We start from the raw sequence: 16,151 nt of genomic DNA, 5'->3' as shown, positions 1-16,151 counted from the left end.
GCTACAGGTAAATTCTCTTTTTAAAAGCAAACACAGCAGCGCAAGTAGACATTTTGAATAAATGCATGAAAAATATAAGAATAAAACAGAAAAATGAACAAGACAGACAATAACATAAAAATAAATGACCGATCCGTACCTTTTAAAAAAAGGTGCTGCATAAATGGGATAGCTGTAAAAGGAAAAAAAAAAGTAAATAAAATATAATTTTGAAGTGCTGATGCTGGTGAGTTATAGCAAAAATAGATACATACTTTTTAACATTAAAATCATTCAAATTGTAATGAAAACAAATAAGCAAAAATGTTTTATATTTTCCCCGTTCCAAAATAAGTGTTTTTGTTTTCGGTTTTCTGTTTTGTTTTGGCTTAGTTCCTCACATCTCCGGCAGAGGTCCCCATAGCGCCATCTTTCTCATCTCAGATGCAAAGAACCAAGAGACACCCTGGCAACAATCATCATATTATTGTAGTTACATTTATATAATTTGCTTCTTTACAATCCGTCATACAATATAACCAGAAAGAAGAAAAAAAAGCACACAATAACATAAAAAAACAAAACCATAAAACATATGATTGTCACTTACTGCCAGTCACAAAAACAAACAAAAATCAAAGAAAACATACAAGCAATAAATAATCTACACAAATCTGTACAATATGCACAAAAGGGTAAAATGGGAGTGCAAATAAAGCTTGGCATCCCCGTACAGGAAATAAAGTCAAAGCAGTCGGAGCGAGACACGAATCAGAACTTTACAGAACACAGATGGAGCTATGGTGCGTTTGGGTCGCATCCCCCGCTCATCACAAGAAGAAAAGGAGCACATTTCATTTTGTACAAGCGTAAAACATTCCCATTCCGTACTTTGTGTTTGCTTGTTGTCCCATGGTGGGCACAGGTCGTCAAGGGGAGGAGCCAAGGAGGCTAAAGGGGGAGGGGCCAAGACGAACGAGCGTGTGCGTGCGTGTGTCTGTGTGTCGGGTCAGAACTGAGCACACTTGGCACGTTGGACATGTTAAAGTCTTTGCAGTGTGTATGAAGGAGTGGGCGGTCCGGTTATCCGGAGCTGAGGAACTCCAGCGCCACCTCGTAGCAGAACTTGTACTGCTCCTGCAGGCATGAAGAGGGAGCGCCAACATCAGTAGGGTTCTTGTCGACTTCTAGCATACCAGCTAACATGTGCGTGCTCGTTTGTCGGCAGCTCACCAGCAGGTCCACCATGTTGGGCTTGTTGTTCCTCAGCGTCTTGACGGCGTGAAAGACGTCAACGGCGCGTTGGTGCTGCAACATCTCACACACGATGCTGATGGCGCAGAACGTGCCGCTGCGGCCGCCCCCATTCCTAAAAACACAAATAAACATTTGCTTTTCTGTAGCCCAACTAGCCCAACTTCTGTAGCCCGACTTCTTCCATTTTTCTCAGAAAACCATTATATACTTTATTGCAGGGGTGTCCAGAGTGCGGCCTGGAGGCCATTTGCAGCCCGTGGCTTGTTTTTTTATTGGCCCGTGGCACATTCTAAAAATAGAATTTAACCAACAACAAAAAAAGAGCACAAATGCAGAATGTGAAGACAAAAAGCTGAGATATTGAAATGTTGATACTAATAACTAATAATAACACAAAGCTTTGTCCTGAAATATATAATTTTTTACAAAATGTACAAAAAAGATGACATATTAAAAAAGACAAAAAAAAATTTGGGGTAAAAAAGTATGATTTTTTTAAACCAAAATTTTTTTTTTTACAAATAATGCAAATGTTTAAAAAAGTATTTACAAATTATTTTCTCATATATAAAAAATCTAAAAAATATCAATGTGACCTCCTGCATCTTTTGAATTTTCAGTATGCAGCCCTTATTGGAAAAAGTTTGGACACCACTGCTTTATTCTTATGATACTGCACTGTGTTTCTTGTAACACAGTCAATCCCGGCTTTTCACGGTTAGGCATTCACGCTCTGCAGATTTTGCATTGTAAATTCATGTTTTGGTCAATTACAAAGAAAGTGGTGTGATGGCGCTATCTGCAGGGGAAGAAAGTGCTGCAGTTATGAATCCAACGGAGGTCGCCGTCTCACAAGTCAACTCACTCAACATTTTCCAGCAGGAAGATGTTTTGGCAAGACGTGATGTTGCGTAAGTGCACGTTTTGTTTGTAAGTAGAGGACTGTATAATGTCTCCTGTATAGCTGCAAATTGTTCCTTCATGTGTAAAAGTGATTTTAAAATGTGTATAATAAGAGGGAGAGGCATATGATATACAATAAGCAATAAGCAAGGCCTTTGTATGGGTGAGTCCATTATTTGTGATTTTTGCTGGGGTGGGGGTGGGGTGGCTCAGGAGGTGGGATGGCCTTGGAATGTAACCCCGACACATCGTGGGGATCTACTGTATTACTAATTTGTACCCAGAAAATTATGTTTTTTTTTCGTATTACAGCTTTTTCCTTGAAATATTACCATTTTGTTCTCATAAAATCATCTTTTTCTCATAAAACTACCACGTTATTAACATAATATTACATATTTATTCTCCAAGATGAGTCATTTGTGCTCATACAACCTGTTTTCACCTCAAAATATCACTTTTTTATCATAATATTACAACTTTATCGTTACAAAATGATGTTACTTTTCTCATAATATGACAATTTAGTTTTCATATCACAACTTTGTGGTCATACAATTCAGCATTTTTTGTCTTGTAACATTGTTTGCGCTCATAAAAATGTGCTCATAAATTCCCTTAATATTACAGCTTAACGCTCATAGAATGACCGATTTTTTTGGTAATATATTTACGCTGATATAATTAACATTAGTACTTTATTCTTCAAAAATTCCACCTCTTAAACCCTCAAAGTATTAGCAGTCCAGCTTTCTGACTAATTACATTTTTTCCCCCATTTACAGTTGATCTCCATTGGTTTGACTCACGTCTTAACACACAATTGACATCCTCAATATAGCAATATAGCACGGACAAACCTCCAAACAGCTTGGCAACTGTTCGCAACAGAACTGAATTCCTGTTTCAGGAAATGGGCCAAAGCAATTGAGAAGGAACTTTGCATTTTGGTGGTACTGACTAGTCACATGGGAAAGGAAATTAGCTTTGAAGCATGAATGAACGGTTTGGGGGCGACATGAGCTTTGCAAGTGAGCTATAATGTTGTGCTGTTTGGACGAATGATCTTACAGTTTTGAAAATGTAATTTCTGCTTCAAGAAATGAGCCACACACCAATGGAGAAAAAGAGTAATACAAGCTCCAGTATACAGTACATACTGTAGTATATCATTACTTATCAACCTGGTGTAGTAATATTCCTCGGCCACTAGATGAAAGTGTTTCATCACTAACATGAGTGAGTGTGTATACTGTTGCTAAACTTACAAACAGTGGACCACAGTGCGTCCTTCTCCTCCGTCGTACTCTTCCTGCCACTTATCCACCTGTCTGATGAGCTTGAGGAAGGAGCGCTTGGACATGGGGGTGTCTCGGTACATGGGCCAGCCCAGGAACTGGAACTGCTGCACCATGCGGTAGCCGTCCTGAGGCTGGAGGATGACAAAGCAACATAGAGGCTGAATGCCAGCTGGATGGATGAGGGCGAGGTGAGGGCGCAGATCGACGTGTTGATGGATGAGAACGGTTACCGTGGGAGACGACGGGTAGTTAAGCCGTCCGACATCCAGACGCTCTAAATCACACTCAGACATGCGGATCGATACCTCCCGTCAACCGTCATGTGTGATTAGATTGTGCTGGACGCTGCACAACGGCGCCTCTCCTGGCCCGAGCACGTCTTGGCGGCTTCAAATGACATATGATAGGTTGGGAGAGGAGCTTATTGAAGGACTGAAGGTGACGCCTCCTCTGTGTAGATGTGTGTTGCTTGACCTTTGACTCTACTTTTTTTAGGACATACTGCAAAAACAGTAGTCAAAGATTCTCTATATCACAGGAGGGCTCTGCTGTTTGTAAAAATCTACTGCAAAAAACCCCACTAGTCAAAGACCTTATATACGACAGGAACTCTGCTGTTTTCAGGAACTTCCTGCAAAAAAAAAAAACGCTGGTCGAAGATCCTTATACATAGCATAGCTAGCATGTGCATAACAGAAGGGCCGTTTATAGGAACCTGCTGCTGCAAAAAAAATGCTCGTCGAAAATCCTCCATATAACTGGAGCACTCTGCTTTTTTTTAGGACATACTGCAAAAATGCCAGTCAAAGACCCTCTCTATATATAACAGGAGCTACTGTATACGTAACAGAAAGAGTGCTGTTTTTAGGAACCTGCTGCAAAAAGGCCGTTTTTAAGAAACTACTACAAAAGCAATGAAGCAAACTGGTGTTCTGGTTTCACGTCACAGACGGGTGGTGTTTGGGTAGCGTGCCGGGAGTTGAAGGCATGTGCTATAGATCCAAACATCATAGATGCAGCAAAAGGAAGCTAGTAGCTGTTACTGTCGGATTCGGGCGGCGGTGGCGGCGGCGGTGGCATCCTCGTTAAACAACAGAAGGACTTGGCCTCTGCACAGCTTGAACGGACGACGGCGGCGAGCGAGTGAGTGGGACGTGTGAGGTGAACAATAAATTGGCGCTCGTAGCAGGAAAAAAAAACAAGTTACAAAAGTTCACCAAAAAAACAGGAAGACATTGTAAGAAAAGTTTGTTTTCCCGTACCCGTGCGGCGTTGTAGATACGGAATATTCTGCTGATGATATCCTCCTCCAGGTCTGCAGACACAAACTCCACCTGGATGGGACCGTGGCGGTGGACTCCATTCTCAGGCCAATACTGAGGACACAACTACCAAGCGACACACACACACACACACACACACACACACACACACACGCAAAATGACACACTTTCTTTACTTGTGCGGTACAGGGTTGACGAAGATGAATACTTTTAAGTGGTTGAGTATGCTTGTTAAATAAAACGTTGTTGTGGCTGAAATAAAGATGCTGATGGTGAACTCGCTTGACACCATCGACAGATGCACTTCCTGCCTTCCACCTCGCCCACTACAGTGAGAATATTGAATGAAAGACATCCCTCCATCCTCACCCAGGGCGGAGAGGGAGCATGGTGTGTGTGTGTGTGTGTGTGTGTGTGTGTGTGTGCGCGCGCGGGAGACAGAGAAGCTTCTGTCTTCTGGCTTTGATCCTTGGGTGTTATGACAGAGCCTCAGGCTAAGAAATGTGGAGATCCTGCTACCAACACAAACCACTCTTTCATGTGCACACAGTGCTTTGTTACCTCCTCCAAGGAGGTTCTGTTTTTGCCGGCATTTATATGTTTGTTTGCGTTCAAAATAACTTCAAAAGTTCGGAATGGATTTCGATTAAATTATTAGGATTTGTCGGAAATAATCCTTATCACCGTCTGGATCCAGGAAGTTTTTAAAAGAATCTTTACCATTGCGAGATAGGACCATTTTGGGCATTTGTGCATATAACAAAAAAATGGTCAGAGAACTTGGAAAAAAAATACAGGACAACTTTCCAACAGGTTCTACAAAATATCAAAGACTGATCCAGATAATGGAATAATTCCAGATACTATGATCCAGAATATGAAAAATATATATTGCCGGAGGTCTGCGCTCTCCAAGTGCACATTCATTGGTGCCTGCCGGCACGCTGCAATGACGTCAGCCTCCCTCTGGGCTCTGGGCTCCTCTGGCTTCCTCTGGTGGACAGAGGCAACATTGCAGCGCCAGCCATTCATTCATCCATCCATCCATCCATCCATCCATTTTCTATGCTGCTTGGCCTCCAATGAAATGCTTTGTTTTCTTTGTGGGCAAGAAGCTAATTTGACTTGTTGTGGTTGTTACTGTTTTATTTGAAGTACTAATACGATTAAATGGACCCTCAGAAGTCAAACAACCCGGAGTTCAAACTGGACAAGACGGTCCAAAGCCTACCTGGGCGGGGTCGACGTCGTTGAGCATCACGATGGAGGTGCAGTGGTAGTCCAGCACCAGCCTCCAGAAATCCTTGACCGTGTTTGGCAGAGGATGCTGCGTCACGATGAAGGCAGACGGCTGCTTGTAGCTCTGAGAGGACAAAGATGGAAACAAGTGCACCTGAATGGACCTTCCTCCTGGCCTTTCTCTATATTTTACAGCTAATGGAGATTCTGTGTCAGACTTTGTTATACTGCTGCATTTTTAACCAAGCTTCTGACTCAGTGTTTCACCGTGTAGCCAAAAGGTCTAAGCTAGGAGTGTCCAAACATTTTTCCAGCAAGGGTCACATCGTGAAAAATAAAAGGATGCAACTTTCCCACTCTGATATTTTGTAAAGCAACACGTGTAGAAGTAATATACACTGCTCAAAAAAATGAAAGGAACACTTGGAAAACACATCAGATCTAAACTGGGGGAAAATGATCTCGAATATCTTTCCTGATAATAAGTGGGTGATGTATTAGTAACAAAATGATGCCACATCATTTGATAGAAATGAAAATGATCACCCTATAGAGGGGGGAAATCAAAGACACCCCAAAAATGAAAGTGAAAAAATATGCAGCACACTGGTCCATTTTGCTAAAATGTCATTGTAGCAACTCAAAATGATTCTCAGTAGTTTGTGTGGCCCCCACGTGCTTGTACGCATGCCTGACAACGTCGGGGCATGCCCCTAATGAGACTACGGATGGTGTCCTGGGGGATCTCCTCCCAGATCTGGACCAGGGCATCACTGCGGTACCTGGACCAGTGTGCTGCATCATTTTTTCACTTTCATTTTTGGGGTGTCTTTGATTTCCCCCCTCTATAGGGTGATCATTTTCATTTCTATCAAATGATGTGGCATCATTTTGTTACTAATACATCCCCCACTTATTATCAGGAAAGATATTCATCATCATTTTTCCCCCAGTTTAGATGTGATGTGTTTTTCTAATTGTTCCTTTAATTTTTTTGAGCAGTGTATATTTATATATATATATATTTATATTTTGACTTCCAATAAAATTACATTTTTTTCTATTTCTACTGTTTTTTGTTTTTTTTTTAATTTTCCAACTATTTCAACTTTCTTACAACTTTTAAAAAAATTACATTTTTTCTTTAATATTTCAACTCTATGCTACTAACGTGACATTTTTTTTGCTCATAAAAATCATAAAAATAATGTTGTTTTTCTTTAATATCTTTTTCTTTATTCTCGTAAAAGTGTGACTTTTTTGTCCTGAGAAAACAAATTTTTTTTAAATATATATTTTGACTTTATTCCTGTAAAACTACAGCAGTTGTTTCCATTTCTGCTGGGTTTTTTTTTTAAATTTTCCAACTATTTCAACTTTTTTCTTGTAAATTTTCTTTACATAATTTCATTGCATAGCAGAACTACCTGTTTTACTGTGCATATGACAATAAAACTCTTGAATCTTGAATCTGAATCTTGAATCTAATTCTGACTTTCTTTCCACAATATTTTATTCTGGTAACATTATAACATTTTCTGCAAACTAATTTCCCAAAAATTGCACCTTACATGTTGTTTTGTTATCATTAGTATTATTGTTATTTCTCATAAAAAATAAAAAAAAAACTTTAATATTTGTGTCCATGCGTGAGTGTCCGGATGTTGAATCAAACACGTACGTCCATGAGGGCGGCGTTGATGTAGTTGGAGCTCTCGCCGTCGATGGTGATGAGGAAGGGCAGGCAGCGGTCGGGCGGCAGGACGTCCATGCAGCGGTTCTTCTCGTGGTTCCTGGGCAGCAGGGCAATGCTGCAGTCCTCCACCCTCAGTGTGGGCGTCACCATGTTTAGTGTCTGCCAACATAAATGAAGATGCTTACACTGGAACCCGCTGATGCCCACAACCAGTGTTCCCACTAATTTTTCAAGTGTCGGAGCATACACACAAACGACCTGAGCATCGACCTCTGTGAGTGTCATCAGACGTGCACACTTGTAGTATCACACCCTATCCATATTTCCTGTGTGTTTAGCAGTAACGTGTTCTGGTACTATTTCATTCTGGAAAATTACTTCAGAGTGCTGCCCCATTTACTGTATATGTTTACTTTTCGATATCACTTGGGCAGACTCGACGTAACACTTCCTGTACTCGGTCATCAAGTCCGGCCTTCAAAATAAAAGCATGCCAGTACCACATGCACGGTTAAGCCACTCATTTAGTCCACACTTTTCACTCAGAAAAGTGGCTCAGAGCAGCCCTTAATCATTCGATAAAGAAAAAAATCTCATCCATATTCAACTCTTGTTCTTCTGTCCACCTTAAAAGACTGTTTTTTTTTAACCTTATGTTGGTGAGTGGATGTTGCACTGCCCCTTTGTTTCGCTATAATAGGGGTAACTCCCCTGCACCAGTAGCACTGTACGCTAACCTGCAAAACAGCGACAGCTACTACGTACCGCGCTGTTAATGAATTGATTGGCTACGTAAGTAAATACGTAGAGCTAAACGGGGTCATTTCTGTTCAGTTGTTCCGTTTAGGTCGACATGTGTTGTCATATTGTTAACTTTGACAACTACGTTAATGCTAAACACTAAACTTAACTAAAGAGTTAACACCAAACTTTAGCAACTTTTTACAAAACAAGTCCCGCAAAGCATGCTGAGATCTCCAGCAGCAAGGAGTAGGCCAGAAAAGCCCATGTTCTGAAGAACCGTTCATGTTCTTGAATCAGTTGTATTTCTTTTGTGGAATACTGATGCACACTTACCCGAAACTCCTCCTTGATGGGACTGGAGTTGGTCTGCGGGTCCAGGCGATTCATGTCGTAGTAGACCGAGCGGAACTGTCCGGCGGGGATGGTGGTATCGCCGCAGAGACACGCCTCCAAGATGGCGTCGTGGATGAAGACGTACTGCTCCTGCAAGACAAGGCATCCTCATTGCAAATCCGTCTGGGAAGGACGAGTTGGAGGCAAGCAACGCTGCAGACCTCTGCGTGAACCGACCATGATTATTCCCCGAGCTGTTTCCCCGTGACTAATGTTTGTCTTTAAAGGTCACATGATGTCTTTTGCTGTGCTTGCTGATTTGGTACAAGCCTGAGGAGGGTATCCCTGATCCCTATACTACTTGGACCTTTTAAGTGACCCAAATACACGCTGACAACCTCAATGTGGTGGCTTAGCAAAGTAGTACTGTAATATTATTTTTGTCATCTAAATACGCAGATGCTAACATTATCATTTAGATTTGGCACACCTGCACAATCTAATGAGGTACAATACAAAAAAAGATAATAATGCTTTATTTAGCAATAAGAAGTGATGTTTCTATTATTTTGACCTGTTAAATGGTAAAATTATGAAGAAAGAAAAAGTTGCACAGTTACATGAATCAAGTTGTGATATTATGAGAAAAATATAAAGATTTGTAATGATATTATATGTATGTTTGTTTTATTTTCTCTGTTTTAAATGGTAAATTATTTGTTTTTTAAATTATATGGCAACTTAAATAGAAAGTGGTTTGATGGCGCTATCTGCAGGGGAAAAAAAAGTTCTGCAGCTCAGAATCCAGCAGAGGGCGCTGTCTCACACGTCAATTCATGCAACATTTTCCAGCAGGAAGATGCTTTGACAAGACGTGATGTTTTGTTACAGTACAATACTGTCAGCCTGGAATTGTTTCTTCATGTGTCAAATTGAATTTACAATATGTTTAATAACTGTGAGAGATATTATAGGGCAAAGGTGTCCAACCATTTTTCCTGTGAGGGCCACATAGTGAAAAATGAAAGGATGCAAGGGCCACTTTGATATTTTGTAAAGCAGCACATGTAGATTAGCTAAGAGGTAATAAATATTTCAAGAAAAAAGTGCATCTCAGCAATGTCTATGGGCGAATATTATTACTAACAACTTCACTCTGCTGTTTTTTCCCCATTTTTGCTGTTGTTTTTATTTTCCAAATATTTCATGACAATCGTCGTGAATACATTTGAATTATAGTTATGAGTTATTATATTATAACTTTTTCCCCAACCTAATTTTCCAAAAATGACAACTTTATTTTGTTTTGTTTGTTACTCATAATATTAATATTATCAAATTTTCTCTTTATTATTTCAGCTCTACACTACTAAAGCGTCATTGTTTTTCCTCATAGTAGTACGGCTTTATCATCGCAAAATTGCTACTTTCGTTCTTGTTAGAATAAGACTTTTTTCCCCTCTTTTTTCTTCATTTTTGTAAAATTACTGCAGATTTTTCCCATTGTTGTTGTTGTTTTTCAAAATGTTCCAAATATTTCAACTTTCTTCTTGTAAATTTTCTTCTCATAATAGTGACTTTATTCCCATAATATTTTCACTTTCTCATAACTTTTTCCGCAACCTACGCTTCCAGAAATGACAACTTAGTTGTTTTGTCTGTTTCTCACAATATTAGCCCTTTTTACTTTAACATATTTTTTCTTTAATATATCAACTTCATGCTACTAAAATGACATTTTTTTCCTCATAATATTATGTCATTTTTCTTTTTCTTGGAATATTTTGACTTTATTCTTGTAAAATTACTGTTGATATTTATATATATTATATTTTTAGACTGTGCCGCAGACCAATAAAAAAACAGCCGTGGGCCGCAAAGGCTGGTGGGCCGTGCTTTGGACACCCCTGCTATAGGTTATCAAAAATAGGCATTTTTCAGGTTTTTTATGGGTGTGTTCATCATTCGTCTCTTTTCGTCATAACCCCAAGGAACTACTCTATTATTATTACTTATCGTTATTATCGTTATTATTACATATCTTTATCTTTGCAAAAAGCCAAATGAAGTGCACATTGAAGATCAAGACAAAGGAAGAAGAAAATGGAGGCCTGTCTCTTCCTTCCTCTTTCCATCCGTCAGTCAAGCAGCTGACATGTTGCCACCGCCGCTGCAGGCTTGATGGAAATCTGTTCTGAAGTGACATTTCCAGCAAACACCCGCTTGTCGTTTCCCGGTAAAATCCACGCGCGCTCGCACAAGGTCAGCGATTAGGAGACGTGTAGCTCCTCATTAAGGAAGGATTGGACCCTCTGACCCCTTCTGCTCGCTTGATGAAGCGGCGCTCGACCTGTAATCTACAGCGCTTCAGCCAATCACGTTGCAGGGTCTGTGCGTGGCCGCTAGCCAACTGGGCCGCCAGGACACCTACGAGGGTACAAACGTGTTTTGGTTCACTTTGAAGGTCACTGAACTTGAGGAGAGGAGTGACTCAGCGGTGCTCGAGCCGCACACCTCCCTGACGAGGACGCCATTGTGAAACATTTGCCCATTAAAGCCAACGACGCTTGTGATTCAAAGGGAATTATGAGCGAGTGATGCGCTCAAGTGACACCTCCAGATGGCTCAGGAAGTCCTCGCGCTTTGAAGGAGGCAGCGGCGGCTAAATGCACTCAGTTACAAGCCCGCTAAAGTCCTTTATTGAGACCCACTCTGCCAAGTATGGACCCCCCGGAGGGGTCGGGATGTGAGCCCCCACCCCATAAAGGCCTTAAGGGAGGGAATAAATGTCACGCCACATTTGAGTGCGTTGAAAATATAACGCATTCCTGCTCGTGTCCTGAATGCAACACCTCAGATTCTCTGCGTTAAAACTGGACTGGATTGGCTCCATTCGTTAACAAGGATTTATTTCAATTAGGTTTTGAAGCTCCGCCCCTTTACTATTGATACCAATCATTTGTCATCTTTAAAGCATTTTATTTGATCAGCAGTGGAAATTTTGCAGCAGAGGCAGATCCAGCAGAGCGCGCTGTGGTAAAAAATGATTGTAAACTCTATAACAGCGGTGTCCAAAGTGTGACCTAAGTGTGACTAAAAGAACAAAGTCTTAAAAAGTAAGAGAAAAAAACTTGTAATCTAACGATAAAAAGCTGTCATTTTACAAGAATAACATATTTTTTTAAATGTCATTTTAGTAGCATAATGTTAAAACATTAAAGAAAAAAGGCATCACATTAATTGCTAATACATTTGTTCACTTCCTGTACCGTAAATCACCGTGTATAAACCGCACCCGTGTCCACACCCCCATTTTCAGGCTCACGGCGGGGGAAAAAAAATGTTTAGTTCATAAATGCTTGCCAACTCTTTCATGTCAAATCAACATGCCTAAAGGTACTAAGCAATTTCAAAAAGAAGAAGAAAGGAGAAATCTGAACTTCGGCATCTAGATCTTTAATATTATGGCTAAGCACAGATTAATAAAAATAATAATAATAATAAATCTAAATAAAGAAATTTGCAATTTTCAGAGATGTTTTGATATCTTATCTTTCACTGCTTCTCTTTTTCTCTATTATTTTATTGCATTGCTTCAGTGTGAATTTGAATAAACGCCAACATTGTATTGTATTTTACATTGGAAGCTTAGGTTAGCTTCAGTGTATATAGAGATCCTTTCACTGTGTGGAAATACACACAGCCGTCAGATAAGTTAGTTGCATACACAAGCATTTTCAGCAACTGTACAGCAGAGGGCGCTAAAGTCAAAGCAACTGTCTGACCCACAGACGGCTATTCTAAAATGTGCTTCTCGTCAATTTCTGCGTCTGGTCACAGACCTGTCATCGTGTACAAACCGCACCCCGATTTTTTGCTTCTTACCAGTGGAAAAAAAGTGCGGTTTATACACGGTGCTTTATGGTATTCAACATGCACTAATTCACTATTTACATTATTCTTCCATACAATAAAAGCATTTTTAAAATAAACAAAAAGTTCTTCCTTTTCCCCTGTTGTTGCTCAAGGTTTCCACTGTTGTATTGTGAGTGTCATTGAATGTAGATACATGGGTTCCTAATTCCAGTACTTTGTTGAGCAGGCCCTTGCAACGATGATATCAAATGTCAAATGTTTTTGAATGTAATCGTTCCAACTGCATGGTTCTTTTTTGTGGATTGTATCCTCCATTTTCCTTGTTGTCAAGGTGATGTGATCTACAACATTTATCCAGATAATTGATACTTTTGACAACAAGCAGTCTTGCTTCCACTGGTCCCCTATCTAGCTTGATGTAGATTTAACCATTGGTGCTCCAAGTGCTTTGTATCTTTCCCTGCTTCCTCAAGTCTCGTACTTTCTTGGCGTTGTCAGCGTTGCGTTTTGTCAGATGCTCATTCATGTAAACGTTTGTACCTTTCAGCTTCTTTCCCTGTTTCAGCAGTGTGGTTTTCAGTTCCCTACTGGTGAACTTAACAATGATGACGGGTGTGGTGTTGTTTCTGCCATACAGTGGGATGCAAGTATCAGTGGTGTTGAATTCTACGTCCACCTCCTTTCATTGTAGGATTTGTTGCTTTGTTCAAGCAACATCCATTTCATCTGGTTCTCATCTGTTCTGGACTGCCCTGTCTTTTGACATGAGTGTAATTCGGAGCCCTGTGGGGATCACATCGTTCATTCGTGCATTCTGATCCATCTCATCAATTATACTTTTAATTTGCTCAGTAATATTTTCCTTTGCTTCTTTCACTTCCTCAAGAGATGGGCGCGCAAGGAAGCGACATTTCCAATCGTGCCTTGATATCATCCTGTAAAACCTTGATATCATTGCATAGTGCTCTATTTTCCTCCATAGGATTTTTAACCTCCTTAAGAGCAGCACACAAGGCAGCATTATCATCTTGTAGTACTTTGATATCATCTCGTAGCATGTTGGTATCCTTGCGCAGTGCTCTATTTTCCTCCTTAAGGTTTATGACTTAATCATGGATCTCAATGAGTTTTTCGTTGAGGCAGATGTTCTGCGATTGTACATCTCCAATCCGTGTTAGCAAGCCTTAGATCTCACCTTGTTTGTGCTACAGTTTCCTCTTGGAGCTCTCATCTCCCATTTCAAGGTGTGAAACATCAAATTATTGTTCTCGAGAAGTTCTTGGAATTCTGGATCTAATTTTACATTCGAGGCGCCAATCCTCCTCATCCGACAGCCAAACTGGCCCTGTTTCTGATTTTGGACCCAGAGTTCCAGGGCTGGTATCATTTCACTTTGTGTTTGGCATCGTTGCTCGGCCACCTCTTTGCACTTCAGCAGTTAGCCGGTTAGCTTAGCTTGCTAGCAACTGTCACCACTTTCAAAAAATCTGTACCTCTCGCTTGTCCAAGTTAAAGTTGAGGGTGTCACACCAAGCTGTTCTGATCTTGTGTTCCTGAAGTGTAGTCAGAAAAGCACTAAAATAGTTCAAAACTTTAGTCTCAAAAGCAGCGCTCTTGCCATGTACTTCCTTTCAAGTCAACAACAAAAAAAATCCATTATGGGAATACAGTCATAATATTATGGGAACAAAGTCTTACGAAAAGAAAATTTACAAAAATGATTTGAAAAAAAAGTTGAAATATTTAGAAAATTTAAAGAACAACAGCAAAAAATAGGCTTCACAAAGCTGAGATGCAATTTTTTTCTTGAAATATACCTGTATATGACTTCTTAGCATATTTTGCTTTAGAAAATATCAAAGTGGCAAAGTTGCATCCTTTCATTTTTCAGTGGCCCTTGCTGGAAAACCGTTTGGACACCCTGCCTTATAATATGCTTCTCACAGTTACTTTCAATTCAGTTTTACACATTAAGAACCAATAAACTGAAAAAATGTGCAGTTACACAACATCACGTCTTGCAAAGCATCTTCCTGCTGGAAAATGCTGAGAGCACCTGCTGCTGGATACATAACTACAGCACTTCTTCCCCTGCAGATAGCACCATCAAACCGCTTTTTATTTAAGTTACCAGACAAAAAAAAAATCACAATTTATTTACAGTCATTAAAGCAGAGAAAACAGATCCACAAATATGCGGTGGGTGCGTAGGCGAGATGTACTGCATAGAGTAAAACCACCACAATGCATCCATACTGATTCCAGGGAGCCTTGCATGCGTCCTACCTCGGTCTGGACCATGTTGACCCTGCGTGACCTCAGCTCCCTAACGCAGTTGTAGATGTCCACCACACCCTCGCGCTCCGCCATGTCCAGCATGATGTCGATGACGATAAAGCAGCCTGTCCGACCGGCACCGGCACTGGAGAATTGAATAATGTGTTGATATTTTAAATATATAAATGTGAATATTTTAAAGATATAAATATGTGAAACCAGTTCTGCTGGTATGGACTATTAGGTGACAAACTTTAAAGACAAAAATGTTAAAAATGTCATGAATGTTTTTGTAGAGTGGGTCATCTAAACCTAAAAAAAAAAGTAAAGTAAAAAAGTTAAAAAAAAAAAAGATCCCTTCCTCCCACTTCAAACTGGGATAAATGGGCAGATGGAAATGGGCTCCCATCGCTGCTCGCAGTACTTTTGGCTCCCAGACATCACCACAGCCTTTAGTGAGCAGGACACTGTGGCATCCAGCAGCAGCAGCACAACGCAGCATGGTCCTGAGGTTGCCAGCGTCACGGATGTTGTCACAGATGAGGGACAGTGGCACTGAATGAGTTTTTCAAGTTTTTCCATTCTGCATGGAAGTCTACACAGCTTGGTTCTCCAGCACTTTCATTCAGTCAGTGGAGGGGCCGAGTACCAACCTGCAGTGGACAACCATGGGTCCGGTGTTGCTCAAGGTCTTGGACTTGACCCGTCTAATGAAGCCCAGCAGGCCGGTGGAGTGGTAGGGCACGCCGTGGTCCGGCCAGCCTGTGAAGTGGAACTGACGGATTTCCCGGATCTCGTGAGCGCCTCTCTGGAGTTGTCAGACCCCACACACACACACACACACACACACACACACACACACACACACACACACACATCTTATTTACTCAACTGTGAGATGACTGGCATGTGTTTGCCTGTATAAATCTGTAGACTCTAGTTTCCCAAAGAGGGGCAAACTGATAGGGGGTATGTGAATAAAATTTAAAAACGGCTTGACTACTATAGTGCCCAATACGTCAATAGGAACAACAAAAGTGGAGGAGGAGTGGCTGTGTATGTGGATAAAAATCTGAATTATAAAGTGGTAAAGAACATGTCAATTGCTATTGATAACATTCTAGAATGCATAACTATTGAAATCAGTAAAGAGAAAAGTAAAAATGTACTAATAAGTTGTATATACAGAACACCTAAGTCTAGCATTGAAATATTTGAGGATTGGATCAAAGCAACATTCACAGACACTAGCCAAAAAATAAA

General features: G+C 40.5%; 1 protein-coding gene across 4 annotated transcripts in view; it reads right to left on the bottom strand.

Moving 5' to 3' along the window:
• Nucleotides 1-450: 450 nt before the first annotated feature.
• Nucleotides 451-16,151, bottom strand: part of LOC129177682 (receptor-type tyrosine-protein phosphatase mu-like) — a 284,927-nt gene continuing 269,226 nt past the window's right edge. For all 4 annotated transcript variants that reach the window (XM_054769053.1, XM_054769055.1, XM_054769054.1 and 1 more), the window contains 9 exons: nt 15,542-15,696; nt 14,898-15,033; nt 8,736-8,885; nt 7,644-7,817; nt 5,955-6,086; nt 4,703-4,828; nt 3,408-3,571; nt 1,213-1,348; nt 451-1,116 (listed from right to left, as the gene is read on the bottom strand). In XM_054769053.1, the coding sequence (XP_054625028.1) occupies nt 1,063-1,116; nt 1,213-1,348; nt 3,408-3,571; nt 4,703-4,828; nt 5,955-6,086; nt 7,644-7,817; nt 8,736-8,885; nt 14,898-15,033; nt 15,542-15,696 (1,227 nt within the window). In that variant the 3' untranslated portion in view covers nt 451-1,062. The remainder of the gene's footprint in view (nt 1,117-1,212; nt 1,349-3,407; nt 3,572-4,702; nt 4,829-5,954; nt 6,087-7,643; nt 7,818-8,735; nt 8,886-14,897; nt 15,034-15,541; nt 15,697-16,151) is intronic.

Source organism: Dunckerocampus dactyliophorus, chromosome 2, assembly GCF_027744805.1.
Source record: "Dunckerocampus dactyliophorus isolate RoL2022-P2 chromosome 2, RoL_Ddac_1.1, whole genome shotgun sequence".
Classification (NCBI taxonomy): domain Eukaryota; kingdom Metazoa; phylum Chordata; class Actinopteri; order Syngnathiformes; family Syngnathidae; genus Dunckerocampus; species Dunckerocampus dactyliophorus.
This window is presented reverse-complemented; position numbering and strand designations above follow the sequence as displayed.